The 16,426-nt window shown below is 43.9% G+C and overlaps 1 protein-coding gene across 1 annotated transcript in view; it reads right to left on the bottom strand.

The window, feature by feature from the left end:
• Positions 1–3,779: 3,779 nt before the first annotated feature.
• The window catches only part of GABRA5 (gamma-aminobutyric acid type A receptor subunit alpha5), a 90,191-nt gene continuing 77,544 nt past the window's right edge, over positions 3,780–16,426 (bottom strand). Inside the window, exons 6-9 of the mRNA XM_028087276.2 lie at positions 13,802–13,945; positions 10,669–10,821; positions 7,687–7,898; positions 3,780–4,082 (exon numbers count right to left, since the gene is read on the bottom strand). Coding sequence (XP_027943077.1) covers positions 3,780–4,082; positions 7,687–7,898; positions 10,669–10,821; positions 13,802–13,945 — 812 coding nt within the window. The remainder of the gene's footprint in view (positions 4,083–7,686; positions 7,899–10,668; positions 10,822–13,801; positions 13,946–16,426) is intronic.

The raw sequence follows: 16,426 nt of genomic DNA, 5'->3' as shown, positions 1-16,426 counted from the left end.
CTTATGAGAGACTTTTAATTATAGGAAACAAACTGAAAGTTGCTAGGGGAAGGGGGATGAAGGGATGGGTAATTGGGTGATGGACATTGGAGAGTTTATGTGTTGTAATGAGCATTGGGTATTATATAAGACTGATGAATCACAGACCTGTACCTCTGAAACCAATAATGCATTATATGTTAATTAATTGAATTTAAATAAAAAAATGAAAGTGAGAGAGAGAGCAAGCATGAGCAGGGGGAGGGGCAGAGGGAGAGAGAGAGAGAATCCTAAGAGGACTCCCCGCTGAGCATGGAGCCTGATGTGGGACTCAATCCCATAACCCTGAAATCAAGAGTCTGACATTTAACTGACTGAGCCACCCAGGTGCCCCTCAACTTTTTAAAAATAAAATGTTACAGATGTAGTTAAAACCTTCTGTAAATTCTGTCCCATTCCATTCCTCACCTTCTGCCTCCCATGTATGCACTATTACACATCAACGGTTTTTCCTCTTGTATCTTTTTATAATTTTATTATATATGAATGTGTAATAAAATACAGTACTGACATGAAAAAAAAAAAGGTCATGCTTTCAGTGACAAAGACAAAAACAAAATAAAAACCAAAAATATTCTCTAAGGTATTTGTAATAGATAATCATTCAACCAGAGCACAAAGCAAGATTTTTCATTTTAGGTTACATTTTTGTTCTAAATCAACTTCCATCTGGAAGCAATCACATGGTGTTGTGAACTATGAGAACTAAAATCTAGGCCTGCATTTTCTTCTAACATGTGATATGATTTGAGCCAATGGATTAACCTCTTTGGGTTTCAATATCTTTATTTGTAAAACAGATTTCTCTTTTGCTATACCTATTTCCCATAGCTTGTTCCATAGGAGACATAAAACACTATTTCTAAGGCATTCACATACAAATAGGTTAGAAAATTTACAACCTCTTTGTCAACCTTCAATGAGGTGGGATAGTGTTTGCTATACCATTTTAACTTTGGTGGTTACTCTAGAAGCAATTGAACCCAAATATTTATACAAGCGTTTAGGCCAACTTTAGCAAAAGCCTGCCCTAGATAGGTCCATGGATTCCTGAGAAATATAGAAGTAATACTGATTGCTGACTTATTAGAATATTCTATTTATGGTAATGTCAAAAGAGATACATTTAAATACATACCCTCATTCTAAAAGTAGGGCACTGTAATTTATAATTATTTCCAAAAATTTTTATTTCTTGCCTTGTTATTCTTCCCAGGGTGATTCTTATGTCCTCATTAAAAATAATAAACACTGAAATATCTACCATACAAAATCAGAGAGCAAGAAACTAATGTGATCTTTTTCACTAAATAGTAATCATTTTTAAGACTGAGCAGCATGTAAATGCAATAGGCATATCTTCAAACTGGAATTCATGCAGCAGAGCTCCTAGGATTCTCTGTAATAAAGGCTAGAGCTTATCAAGAAAATTATTGCAGGGCGCCTGGGTGGCTCAGTCGTTAAGCGTCTGCCTTCAGCTCAGGTCATGATCCCAGGATCCTGGGATCGAGTCCCACATCGGGCTCCCCGCTCAGCGGGAAGCCTGCTTCTCCCTCTCCCACTGCCCCTGCTTGTGTTCCCTCTCTCGCTGTGTCTCTCTCTGTCAAATAAATGAATAAAATCTTAAAAAAATAAAATTATTGCAACTTGATATGGAAGACATCATTTTCTATTAGATGTTTAAGGTGTCTGTATGTATAGCCATCTAGACCTAAATTATAGTATATATTTCTCCAAACTACAATGCAATGCGAAACCATAAAGACTATATAGGCAGACTATAACTAAACAATTGATAAAACAGAAGCTTCATACTGAGCTAGGTTTGCCTTTTGTTATAGCAGATTTTATGCTGTGACATAAGGAAAAGCACATACATTAATTCTACAAATATAGCACCATTTGTAATTGAGAAATGCTTCTTGCTTGAAAATTTAAGAGCACCTTTTTGTTGACCTTTACCTTTCTATGTGTGATATCCTGAAATCAGGCAGAGATAGTGAAAAATGGGTACCCATCTTTTTAAAGAACAAAATGATCTCTCTTACTACTCTGATTAAATATGATAACTGAATCCCATGAAAAGCTCTTTCAGGATAAATATTTGGAGTTCTCAATGAATGGATGTTAGGAGCATTTACATGGTTATTCAAGATGAAAGGTGTTGCTGAATATCTGCCTATGTGTGTGTTCATGGCCATCGCTGTGTCTACCAAACACAGTGAAGTAAATTGGTATTAAAGAACTGTGTACTTTTATGTAGTCAATTTAGTCAGGCCTAATTTTGATACTGTTTGCTAACCATCATAACTTCCCTTTTATAAATCCAACTGAGTCACAGAGGAGGCAGGAAGTGTTTATTTTATACATGTCATTCCTGGATACTTCCCTTCAACAGTAAGTAGATGGTCCAAATGCAGTACTTTGCATCCATAAACAGCAAAAGGAAGGAGGAAGGACTGAGCAGTTACCTTGCCCATAGCAAGCACCCACTGTGGGAACACCCTTAGGTAGGATTCTATCAGGTAGAGACCCATGTGACATATGTGATGACAATGGACTTCTCGTTTTACTCATTTACCCTGTGGTCGAAATTGCTTTCTCTTTACTACGCTACTCTAGAGAATTAGATTCAAACAGACATGAACCACCAAGAGCTTTTTTTGCAAGCAATTTCATGACTGGTTTTATGTCATTTTTAGGAAATGAGCCCACCAAAATATGGATTTTTTTTTCAAAAAATGACATTTATCCACAGGACTGGTTCATTTTTTATTTTTTAATGAACATTTAAGGTTCATATACAAAAGCTAACAGAGCAATAAGTCAATCATGAAATAAGTACAAGGAAACAAAATGAAAAATAACTTAATTACAATTTCTCACCACTGAAGCAGTACGCACTGGCTGCAGCAAGAGGTGGTCAATGTTTCAGCCAGTGAATGCATGGGCCAAATGCCAAGACTATCATCACATCGCTTTTTGTGTTAACACTTCCTTTTCTTCCTCTGATCAGTATTCAGTTGGGTGGGGAGGTTGGGGGGGAGAGAAATGTTTCTCCCCCCCCAAATAAAAGATTTTTAAAGCAGTTGATTATTTTCCTTGGGGAAATAATTTAGCTGTTAATCTAACATACCATATATTTCTGTTATTAAGTTTATCTGCATAAATATTTGCCTAATCTATTTCTTAATGTAAGATCATGCAGTACTTTCTAATTTCAGAACAGTAAGAATTATCAAAGGCAATTAGTTTTGTACATAAATGCCCACAGTTTCCTTTTTAATGAAAAATGTGCTCTTTGTGATCTTTGTTTCTTGCAAGAGAGTTGGTCAAGTAATAATCATGGAGCATTTCCTAAAATATTTATTTGCTGGGAAAATTTGTATGAAATGACATTTGAAGTATAAAAAACATTGTTAGGTAACACTTGGAACAGTTAAAAATATACTTATCTTGTTTGTAAACTATCAGTGTAAGATACTGAGTATCTGAGTGTCAGAGCCATTGTCTCCTGTTTTTCTAGAAAGTTGTTTGCTTTATTTATCAATGTGACATCTTTGAAACATCTGACGTTATATATAGAAACATCAAGGCAATATTATTTGTACATATTATTAAACATGCAAAAATTTCCTGAAAGATAGTGCCCGAATATGGAAAATCCCTCTGAGCTCAACCTCTCCTTGGTACCATTCTGCTGGAAGTATGGCTCTCTTGGAGTTTGGGAGTGCGGTGGGTTATTTTGGAGAGGCAGCCCCTTTAATCACCGGTTCCCTATTCAAATATGTTGCCCAGTAAACTAAGTTGAAAGTGCCAAACAAGACTGGGAATACAATTCGGGACATTTTGTCAATCTTGCTGATGCTGTTGTAAGTCTTTTTGTTTTCAGAAGTCTTCTCTTCAGAAGGCTTTACTGAAGCTGAAGATGCATTTGAGGTCCCTGCAGGGGTCTGTTCCTTTGGGATGTTGGGGGGGTGGGTCATCTTCCCAGTAGTATAAGCATTTGTGGACTTATTTAATATGAGTTCCCGCTCCTTTTTCTGCAAAATATAATAAGATTGTAAGGGCATGACATTTGCAGGCAACTGTCAACTCATTTTTGAAGATTCGAAAGGTTTATCTCTCAAAAGAGAGATAGAGAAACATAGCTTAGCTCTGGGGAGGGCAGTTCTCTCACAGACTTCTAAGCCTACAACCCCACATGGCCAGTCTTGAATAAAAAATTCTAGAACAGGCAAAATAATTCATGGCAAAAAAAAAAAATCAGAACAGTAGTTGTCTTTGTTGAGGTGGAGACTGGAAAGGCCTCTGTTGATTGGGAACTGGCATGGTGAAATTTCTGGAGTGCTAGTGATGTTCTCTATCTTGACAGGGATTTGCGTTACACAGGTGAACATGTTCAAAATGCAGCAAATGTATCCTTAATATCCTTGTATTTTACACTATGCAAATTTTTCTTTGAAAGAATCAAATGGTAAATACTGAACTGTAGTTAATGACATACATAAATTTATATGTATATAAATATATTTACTGGGAAATGTACTGTCCTTTAAAATTTCCTTTGAAATGGATAAGAATATAAGATGGATTGAGGATGAGTGAATGCATGGATAGATAGATGATAGACAAACAGACATTAGTGACACATGCATAATAAAATGTTCATAATAGAGAGATTTTCATTGTAAGATTCTTTAAACACTGCTGTCAGTTTGCAAATGTACATGATAAAACACTGCAAAAATCTGTTCCATTAATATAGTGCCATTAAGTAAAATTTACTTAAGAAAACACAGGAGAGTAAATTGAAAGAAATATATCAACCATTAAAACTGTGGAAAAGATAACAAGTAGAAAGGAAACACATGCAACAAGTAGAAAGGAAACACATGCAGCAAGGAGCAAGAAGAAGCAAGTGAAAAGAGAGGTAGAGTAAATGTGGAACCAGAGGCAAAGAGCATGGTGACCACCTGCGGACATGGTGAGGTAAGCCACAACAGTCCTGGGCCAGAGTAGGGACCCTCTGGGCCACTCTTCAGAAATACTACAGCTCTTCCATATACCAGTGATCATGTGTGCATCCACACTGGTCTGCCAGAAGAAACTTTTTTTTTTTTAACTACCTTGAATGGCTCCCATTTCTTGGTGGGGCCAAGAAAAGAACAGACACTTTAGGAGACACTAAACTGTCCTGGTAGTGCATGTTTTACTTGGGGAGATGAGCAGCAGCAGCACAGGATTCAGCACAGTCACAATGGCTGTAGTGTTCCTGGAGATGTGCCCTGGTCCCCTTTCCAGGATGACTTGCTGCCCAACTGCAGGCAGAGTGGCTGGAAGATATCCTCCAGCGCCAACTCCTTCAAGGTTGACTTCAACGTCTTCCTCCACTGAATGTTGCTCTAAACAAGGTCTGTTCTTTCACTGGTGTTCACTCTTAAAAAATACCCTGCACCCCAAACTCTCAGGTGGCATTTGCCTCTGGAGATCCCAACACGTGACAATGGTGAACCTAGTCTATTTTTCAAGCTCTCTACTTCTAAGTAAAAGTCAGTTTATGTGAGTAGGCTAATACTATGTTTACTAATTCATGTGTACTATCCATGTCTAACAGTGTGACTTGCCTGCCTAAATGCCTTTAGATGGCCTGATGCTTCAACTGCACAGCACCTTTCAGGCCTAAGGGGTAGGATCCCCAGTACCATAGCCCTCTGGAGAACAACATGTAGTCCTGAAGTTGCACAAGACACTGAAGTGTGCTGCTTATTCTAAAAGATCAGTGCTAATTTAGGACTAGGCAATCCGTGTTAGCTTCAACTCTCCCTCTCCTTTCAGGTTTGGATCTATGGCAAGTAGTAACAACAGTGGAGCCAAGTGTGAAAGTGGTGGCTGACAAAGATGGTGAGCCTACATGACATTTTGGGGCTCTCCATTCATCCCTTTCTCTTAGACTCATAGATATGAGCCTGAGGCCTTAATTCCTGTCATAGGCTCCCATCTGCCTTCCTACTCAGATGTGGCTATCTCCAGTCCACTGTCACGTGGCCACCAAGACCCAGCCCTTAGTAATCATTTAATTTCTGGCAACACAATGCTGGGTGTTGGGAAGCCTTCTCTCCCGATTCCATTCATGTTCCTCCCCCCACAAACCTCCTCCATGGCTCCTTTGGTCTTCATCACCAAGTCCAGATGCTTTGGTCAAGAATCCCCAGTCTGCCTCTACAAATGTTTTCCCAGGTCACCACAAATCATCCACCGTGGTCAGCTCACTCCTATTCTCCCACTTGGTCCCTAACCCCCCAAACATCCACTCCTGAGGTTGCTACTTGTCAAGGCCCTCCCTCCTGTCCCTTCTCCCTTGAGAGGGCCCAGCATGGATCCTACTAGGCCTTCCTCCAACCAGGGAAGGTGGACTTGGAAATGGGTTTTCCAAGACTGAAACTGGCATGGGAGGGGACTCCTGGGAAGGAGAAAGGAAATTGCTGTGTTAAATGCAAAAAGCAAGCATGAGGCCATCAATGAGACACAGCTGAATGTTCTCAATAAAAAGAGTGTCCTGGGTTGCCATTCCTGATTTGTGGCCCTGGTTGGGAGGTCAGGCCACACAATTCCAGTCTTCTATAATATCTTCCAGGACTCCCTTCATGCTGAGTTCTCATGGACAGATTTTTGATTTTTAAGGACAGATTTTTACTTCAAGTCTACCCTGTTAACTTTGGCCTGCTCTTGTCTCAGAGGAAAAGCTTTACCTATTTGTTTAATGCATGGTATAATTAGCAGTTTATGCTGTGCTGTTTTATTTTCTGTTCCGTATATGTTATTCTCATCTCCCCCAAGGACATGGTTCAGCTTGGAATTCTGTGTAACCTCTTTTCTTCAACTATTCCTTAGATTTAGGCATCAACCATCCTCTAAATACCTGGCATTTAATTGCTTTGAACAGACTAATGCTTTCCACAATTACTGTGTATCATTTAAGTGAACCAAATCATCTCCTCAGTGGAACTGGGTATGTTTTGAGGCTTCTAGGAGGTCACATTGTTCTCCTCACATCTTTAAAGCCACCCTGCAGAAGATCTACTGCTTTGAAGTGACAAAAGAGTGAACAGAAGATGTATAATTCAAAACTGGACAAGTAATCACTGAATAGACAGGAGGTACTTTAGCAAAAATAATAGGCCTAAGTCTTCGCAAGCCCAAGCCATTCACATGACATCAGACCTTTTGCTTGATCAAAGCGGATGATTCAAAACAAAGTTGAAACAGGACCTCTTGCAATAAGACTTGATAGGGTAGGACGCCTGGGTGGCTCAGTTGGTTAAGGGACTGCCTTCGGCTTAGGTCATGAGTCTGGAATCCCGGGATAGAGTTCTGTATCGGGCTCCCTGCTCAGCAGGGAGTCTGCTTCTCCCTCTGACCCTCCCCCCTCTCATGCTCTCTCTCTGTCTCATTCTCTCTCAAATAAATAAATAAAATCTTAAAAAAAAAAGACTTGATAGGGTCCTTGAACATAAGGGAAGGGGTTATTTTTTCATTGGCAGGGCAGGGGGGAGATGGGGAGGAGAAACACCTGTCTTGTAGTTGATATTTTATTTCAGGCACATTTTCTCTGGAGGAAGGTGGAAATGAAGGGGGAAAATTTACCTTGACCTTGGCTGCTTCTGATGCTTTTTTGCCATCCCAGGCCCAGCCTCTCTTTGTGAAATAGTTGACGGTAGCAAACTCAATCAGCGCGGAGAACACAAAAGCGTAGCACACAGCTATGAACCAGTCCATGGCTGTTGCATAAGCCACTTTGGGCAGAGAGTTCCGAGCACTGATGCTGAGGGTCGTCATGGTCAGCACCGTGGTCACCCCTGTGGTTGTTAGTGACGGGGCGGGGGGGGGAGTGGTCAGGCAGAGAGAATGGAAACAGAAATCAGTATTGGCACCCAGACCCTAGTATAATATCCTTGACCCTGACAGATGAAGACAGGAAAGGAACTGGTTACTTTTATCCCCAGACAGAACTTCCCTCTCTCCTGTTTTCCTAACATTTAACACACTCATAGCATTTATATTGCTTATTTGATTTATCTTATTAATTGGCTCCTTCCTCTAGAATATAAACTGAGGAGGGTAGGAACTGGGTCTGATATATACACATACTTTGTGTCCCTCTTGTCCCGAACCAAGCCCAGCAGAGAGCTCGTGTCCAGGAATGATGTGTTGAATAGGTGGTATTCCTCTGCGGCAATGGGGCGATACCCAACTGAGAACAGGTAATGACATTCATGCGCCACCTAGTGAAGTGTTTCAATAAAATTTGCTATGCACCCTGTGAGTACTGGGCTCAAGGCAAACTGAAGACACAGACTTGCTTTTACATGATTCACCCAACTTGCAGACCTCCAGGAACCGAGCAGCCAAGTGCAATAGAAATACTGTGTCTGAATCTGGATCTCAGCACTTCACTCTATCCAAGAGGGATCAATGTCCACTCAAAGCCCTTGTGTGAGGCGCCTGTGGTTGTCCGCCTTGGCTTCTGTGGAAACTCTGCAATGACCATGCAACAAGGCCAGACTGTTGTAGGGGGACATCCAGGACTGGCAGATTATGAGCCATCTCTCTAGTATCCACTAAATGCCAGACTGATCTAAGCCACATTCTGGATGGGTGTCATTATCCCAATTCACAGGCAACAAGCTTAAAGATTTAAAAATATTTAGCAATGTCCCCCATTTCACTAGCTGGCAAATGAGAACCCATATTCGGACCCAGGTCTGCAGGACCCTTTGCAGCCCATGCAGCTTCCACATGCTCTGTGCCCTCCTCCTTACTGAAGTTTTGTCTGCATGAGGGTGCACCTATGTGCACGGGGTGTGGGTGCAATGCACTTGTTACGGGTTGAATTGTGTTCCCCCGAATCCATATGTTGAAGTCCTAAACCCCAGAATTTCAGAATGTAACCTTACTTGTAAATACAGCCTTTACGCAAGTAATCAAGTTAAAATGAGATTGTTAGAGCAGGCCCTGATCCAATATGACTTGTGCCACAGAAATGCACACAGTGTGCGAAGACTGGAATTATCTGCCACAAGCCAAGGAGCTACCAGCTAGGAGAGAGACCAGAAACAGAACCTTCCCTCACAGTCCTCAGAAGGAACCAGCTTTGCTGACCTCTTGATTTGGGGCCTGTAGCCTCCAGAACTGAGACAACTAATTTCCATTGTTTAAGCCACTCAGGGCATGGTACTTTGATATGGAGCCCTAGGAAATCAGTAGAGTACCCAGTACGTCATGTCACTGGTGGTCACAGCAGCTGAGTTTTCATCCAACGTCAACTTTCAAAGGTATTTATATGTACCCACTGAGCATGGTACCTGCGTGGAATTAATGCTTAGTGAGAAATCAGTAGGCATCTTTGATTTTTCTTAGAAATCCACTTAATCATTGTGCTGGGGGAAAGTGTTCTGTGCATGAGCTTGAACAGCTTCTTGCAACGTCTTGGGTCCTTTAACATCCCAATGTGCATTGGGAAGCTCCCAGAAGAAACAGAAACTAATATGCAGCATTCTTCAAACTAATTTTTTTCCCCTGCCCACCTGCTAATATTCCCCTGAAGAGCTGGGGGGCACTGCCTGGCCATGAACCAACCTCCACACCCCTTTGAAACATTCCTGAAGCTCGATGAAGCAAGGCTAGTGAAGCTGGCCATGTAGGTAGAGAGATGCTCTGACAGAAGTACTCCTGGGCCATCACTTAGCAACTCCCTGGGCTCTCAGCTCCCTATAGACTACGGGAGGGGTAACATAAAATGCAGGTCGTGGTTTCCTTCTTTGCAATAGTAAGAGCTGAGGCATGAAATGTACCTTACAGTTTAGAAATATGTCAGCATCCATTACCACAACTGACCTGCAAAACTACCTTTAATATCGCTACTCAAATGTGAGGAAGCAAGCAGAGCTTCAAGTTAAGAGTTAAATGCTCAACTATGTCTACTCTGCCGAGGTACCTCCTGAACTAGATCTTGCTAAACCTAATGTATGTCTTAGGGATGCCAAATGATGTTGTTCCAGATTCTTATCATATATATGTGTATATGTACATGTGCATATCTATGTATAATATATATGCATTACATATATATACAAATATCCACATATTCATATCATATACCCCATAAATATGATGGTATATATGATATATAGATATGTAATTTATTATTACCATATAACATATGATGGATTGAATGCCCCTTGGGAGTTCATTTTAAAGTGGCACTCACATTTCAAAGAAAACTGCCTGATAACATACAAAGTGGTACTTCGGGAGAAGTGTGAAAATACTGTAGCAAAATCTCACATAAGACAGATTGCCGGCATTTTCAAATCTTATAAAAAAAGCTACCAGCAAAGGCTTTTCAAAATGGAAACAATGATCAAATAGACCATGCATCATTTCCCAAACCCTTGTTGGAGAGCCATCCTAAATCCTAATCCTTACACTGACTTCTTAACTAATTGGTCTGTTTGTTTTCCAGGTCACAGAACAGACAGTAGACACTAGGAGTTTGGAGGCTGCTGTTTGGAGGTAGTTAGCAGCAGTCCCAAAACACCTGTGCAGGTCTGGCTTGGGAACACTCACCAAACACTGTCCTGGCAGGGACCGATTCTCTGTTCAGCCAAAAGGACACCTGTGACAAGATCACGGTCATTATGCAGGGAAGGTAGGTCTGGATGACAAAGTACCCGATCTTCCTCTTCAGATGGAAATGAGCCGTCATGATTGTGTATTCGCCTGCAAATAAGCAAATTCATGCAGGATAACCACCTGTCCTAGAATCCTGTCTGTCACTCCTGCTCCCGGACCAGAGGTGGTCCTTCTCTCCACCTTCCCCTTGGAAAACTATTAGTTTGTATTGTTGGGGTGAAGGAGAGAATGGGGGATGCAGGATTTCTTAACTGTCATTTTATAAGTAAGTCTTCTGAGCCACAGCCTCTGAAGAGCCTTTGCTGGTGGATGTTTTTCCTGGGGAAAATCAGATTTGTGTGTTTTCCTAATCCCTGGTCATAATCTGTGTCACTCTCTGCCCACCCCCTCGCTGCTACTGCCATCAGGATTTCAGGATTTAGCCTCTCCAGATAGAACTCAGGACATCACAGAGCCCTGCTGCAGGTGGAGAATTTTTCTCCCTATTTCCCAGCCAGAGAAGGCTGGAAGAAGCTAGGGGTGACCACCCCCCTGCTCCGTGCTCCCTGCCTGACCGAGGTGGAGGGTGAGCACCAGTAGCTGGAGGAGGCCACAGGTCCGGGCAGCCCTTCCCTCCCGCCGCCTACCAGGGAGATTGGGGCATTTCCTTGGCGATGCCCCAGTGCCTTCTCTGGATCTGCCTGGCAGTGTGGGAGGCCCGCGGGGACCTTCCGTTCATTGCTGAGAATGATGCTACCTTGATGGTGAACTGGTAAGGAGCCGAGACGGGCTGCGGTGGGAGGGCGTGTGAATGGCTGTCAGCTGGAGAGGCTCCAGGGCTAGAATTTTTTTTTTTTATTCAAGTATGGTTAACATACAATGTTACGTAAGTTTCAGGCGTACAACATATTGATTCGGCAATTCTGTACATTACTCAGTGCTCACCATGATAAGTGTAGCCACCGTCGGTCACCGTATAATATTATTACAATATGATTGACTGTTCCCTGTGCTGTACTGTTCATCTCTGTGACTGCGCCCTGGGGAGATGGGAAGGCTGCTTTGAGAAGCGGAGGCAGAGTTAAGCTGATCTGAGGACAAGAGTTCTTTCACTGAATTGCAAGGAGTAGACGGTGTGGCCGCGTGGAACTGTGAAGTGGGGAGCAAGGGCGTGAGGCCCCCCTGAAGCAGACCCGGTGGGAGCCATCTATTCAGGGGGCAGTCTGCTGGAGACCAGTGTAGAGCACTGGGACGTCTGAGCCAGATAACACAGCCCTTACGCTTGCTTTTGTAATCAGAGCCCGGAGCTCAGCATGGCCAGCTGTGGATGTGCCCCTGCCTTTTCTCACAGCTGGCTAGATGTCAGAGGCAGAGGGAACCTCATGCAGCAAAATCTGCCCCTTACAGAAATAGAGAGCAAAATTCTCAGCAGTGCCTGCCACACACCAGCAGCGGCAGACCACACTTTCCCTATAGTTCCAAGGCAGGTCAGAGCAGAAAGTGGCTGAGCTGGCTCTGTCACAGCGACAAAGAGGAGGACGAGATATGTCTGATAGCATGGACCGGACCTTTAACGCGATCCAATTTTGCGTCTCCTTAACATCTGAGAAGAGGGGAAATGCCACTTTATTCCTCTGCAGTAGGGTTTGATAGTACTCTCTTACTTATAATGCTTTTACTGTTGTTCTTTTCATTCTGTTTTTTTTTTTTTTTTTGAGTATAGTTGACACACAATGTGACACTAGTTTTGGGTGTACAATATAGTGATTCAACAAGTGTATGCGTTATGCTGTATTTACAAGTGTAGCTTCCATCTGTCCCAATACACCCTTATTACAGTATCATTGACTATACTCCTTATGCTGTGCCTTTTATTCCCGTGACTAACTCATGCCTTCATAGGAAACCCCTATCTTCCACTCTCCTTCACCCATTTTGCCCATCCCTTCACCCCCATCTCATTTGTTTTATTTTTGAGTTGAAGGTAACAATATCAGATAATGTTTTTTAAAAAGACCATCTTTTTAGAATGCAAAGAGGCAGAAACCCCATTTACACATTTTTAAAGAACCATATGAAACAATTCCGAACTGTAGCATCCTCCATTAGCATGGCGATTCTTTACCCCACACATCTGTCATGCCACCTTTTCACTGTTCCCATAAGATCAGGCTACCACCCTCCCAGTCCTGCCAGGCTCTCCCCCTCTCCCCAGGATGCCCAGCACAAGGCCAGTGGGCAGGCTCTGGGAGCCTGTACGTAGAGGGGGCATGCACTCAACGTCCGTGAGCTTCCTGCCAGCCGTGAGTTTGGCAGTGCAGACAAAGAGTGGTGCTGACCAGGGTATGTTTTTGGGGCTTACAACTCATCCCCGTGACAGGGCCCACGCCATCCCTGCTACACTTTTCTTCTCTGCTGTGGAGACTCTCTGTGGCCCTGGAGTCTCCTCTTCTGCTAACAGCCAAGCCTCCTGACTGCTAAGGTTGGGCCTCCTGTGGCCAGGAGTCAACTAAGGACACACGTTGCAGTGCAGCAAGCAGAACACACTCTGTTCTTTTGGACACCTCACCCATTTTACATTAGGTGAAGCCAGGCTGTACTGGGCCTGTGGTACTCAGCCCAGCCCTATGCATGTGAGAGCGAGAGCCCCTTCCTTCTTGGTAAGGCCTCAGCTATTTCTATGCTGCTTGGTTGTGCTTACCAAAATTCAACCCCTGGGACTGAACTGGCACAGAGACTGCCGCCTCTGTGTCTCAGTGCTTGAAGCAGGGGCTGTGCTACAGAAGCAGGTTCATGTGGCTTCCAGGCAGAGCATGCAATCACAGGGGTGTGCTCACACGAAGGCAAACACACCTGAGATTATACCTCTTATTGCCCTTAGTACTGCCAGTCACTGTAGCTGGTGCCTCCGTGTGCCACTGCAGGGACTGGGACCCGAACTGGAGGGCTCTTTGTGGCCAGTACTGGAGCTGTGCCCCAGATTGCTAAGTAGAACTGAGGTGAGCCTGGGGGGCATCCTTCCCACAAACATGCCACAGGAGCCCTGAGCTCTCCCAGGTGTGGCATTCTGCATTCACTTGGGTCTCACCTGTGCTGGTGCTGATGTTCTCCGTGCCCACCGTCTGCCCCATCAAGTGGTACTGGTTCAGCCTGGAGCCATCTTCTGCCACCACCACTGACTTAGTGGTGCCATTAGTCCAGACATAGACAACTTCGGAATTAGGATATGCATCTGTATGGGGTGGGGGGGAGAAGGTGGTAGAAACATGGAATTATTTTCTGCCTGGCACAACCAAAGATGTTTATAAAAGTAACAAGAGAGATGACTGGAAGGTCAAAGTTAAAGGACCTGAAGAATGCACAGGGTGGTCAGACCAGGGCAGACGTCACCACTGTTCAGGTCCTTTTCATTTCAAAGATCTGAGTGGTCAGCAATCAGTGCCTGGTGCTTCCTAGGATGTGTTTTCTCCATAGGGTACACTATTGCATGGACTGAGACCACAGTGCTGGGGGCTCTCCCAGCTCTGTGGTCTTGGGCAAGTTACTTATGCTCTGTGTCTCAGTTCTTCCATCTGTAAAATGGGGCGGTAATAGCAGCTACTTCTTAGGGCTCCTGCTATCATGATACAAGCTCCTTGATGACCTAATGCATAGAGCACATGAGTGGCACCCGAGTGCATTAGCTATGACAAAGGTTCCACATTTGCAACTGGTACTTCTTTCCTGTTGTCCAATTCTGTCCTTGTGGGAGGGTGGCATGGTAGGTAAGACTTCCTCCCCCTGCTATCATGCCTATGACTGTTACCTTATATGGCAAATAGCACTATACAGATGGAGTTAAGGCTATGGGCCTTTAAATCAGAAGATTATCCTGGATTATCCCAGTACACCCAATATAATCACTTGAGCCCTTCAAAACAGAGAACTTCCTCCAGCTGGAGCCAGTCAGAGACCCAGCTCAAAGAGATGTGAGGCATGAAGTACTTGACCATCATGAAGATGGAGGAAGGGGCCACGGAGTGTGAGCAGTGAGAATGATCCCCCCAGGTGACAGCTAGCAGAAAACAGGGACTTCAAACCTGCAGCCACACAGAACTGAATCCTGCCAACAACCTGAATGAAGCTAGAAGTAGATTCACCCCCAGAAAGAAATGCAGCCCTGACAACACTATAACTCTGGCCAATGGGACCCCGCACAGAGACATCAGGCAAACACATTGTATTCTGACCTATAGAAATCTAAGACAATAAAGATATTGTTTTCTTTTTTCTTTTTTCCAGCTTTATTGAGATATAATTGACATGTAACATTGTGTAAGCTTAAGTTGTACAATGTAATGATTTGATATATGTACAAATTGTGAAATGATTACCACAACAAGGTTAGTTACACATGTATTGCTTTAAACTGCTAAATTTGTGATAACTTGTCATGGAGCAATAGAAAACTAGAACAGGTAGATGGAGAACAAAGACATAAAACATGTAACAGGTGTGTTAATGCTATAGAGAACTACACAGTATTTTAAATGGCATTGTCTGGAAAGGCCTAACTTAGGAGACCCAAGAAATGTCCAGGAGCTGGCCATGTGGCTGTCAGGAGGACAAGCAATCGGAGGAACGGGTGCTACAAAGGTCCTGAGGCGGGAGCGTGCCTGCAATGCCTGAGAAGCCAGGCAGGCACTGTGGCTGGACAGGGCAGAGGGGAGAGGGCAGAGGAAAAGACCAGATAAAATGGTGCCTCAAGGCCGTTTTAAGGCCTCTGACTTTTGCTCTGAGCTAGTCAGAAAATACAGAGGTGGCAGTGAGGGGTTAAGCAAATAAGTGACATATTCTAACTTATGCTTTAAAAGGATCCATCTGGCTGAGATGGGGGAATAGAACGGAGGTGGGAACCAGACAGAAACGGGAGACTGCCGAGGGCAGTATTAAAATAATCCAGGTGGAAGATGATAGTGGTGGGCAGGGGCAAAAAGAGGAGAAATTAGGGATACCTGTTAAAGGAAAGGGTCATCCAGTCGCTAATGAATCACGTGAGGTGTGAGAGGGAGAAGGTGGCCGGGCTGGGCATCTGGACAGGTCATTTGCATGTAGGAGGATGGCAAAGATTCTGGAAGGACCTGGCTTTGGTGAAAAGGCAGCAGCGCCGGTGCCAACGTGTCAGAGTTGAGACCTTCGAGGGCTTTACTTAGGGATGCTGAGCGGACAGTTACACGAGTTAGTTCATGGGAATGGTCCCAGGTTAAGGATGTGACTGAAGCAGAGGCTGGTGAGATCACCTGAGGAGTGCTGGTGGAGAAAAGGAGAGGGAGGAGCATGCCTTTCTCGGGTGCTGCAGGGTCTAGAGTTTGAGAAGCTGAGGGGAGAACAGCAAACCACTGGACCAGCAGGCACTGCCGTGGGAGGGCACCGGGAATGTGCTGTCCGGGAGGCCTGTGTTACAGGCTTCAGATGATGGCTCAGGAGTGGCCCCAGGGCCTAGCAGGATCTGGTCACCCCGGCAAGAGCAGTTGGCTTTGAAGAACTGACAGGCTTATTTGTTCCAGATGTCTCTTGAGGCCCCTGGAGGTAAACCAGCACACCTGCCCCGTAATCAAGTCCATGAGTCTGAACAGATGCCACATCCAACCACTCTGACACCTTTTGAACAAAGCTGTATGCTTGCTCCTAGCTACTTAAACAGAGCACGACCCTCACTCCAGGTTGAAAGGAA

Source organism: Eumetopias jubatus, unplaced genomic scaffold (genome assembly GCF_037043125.1).
Source record: "Eumetopias jubatus isolate StellerSeaLion01/CBP00866 unplaced genomic scaffold, mEumJub1_p1.0 scaffold_7, whole genome shotgun sequence".
NCBI classification, from domain to species: Eukaryota; Metazoa; Chordata; class Mammalia; order Carnivora; family Otariidae; genus Eumetopias; species Eumetopias jubatus.
Note: the sequence above shows the minus strand (reverse complement) of the source record. Positions and strands in the feature narration are given on the sequence as shown.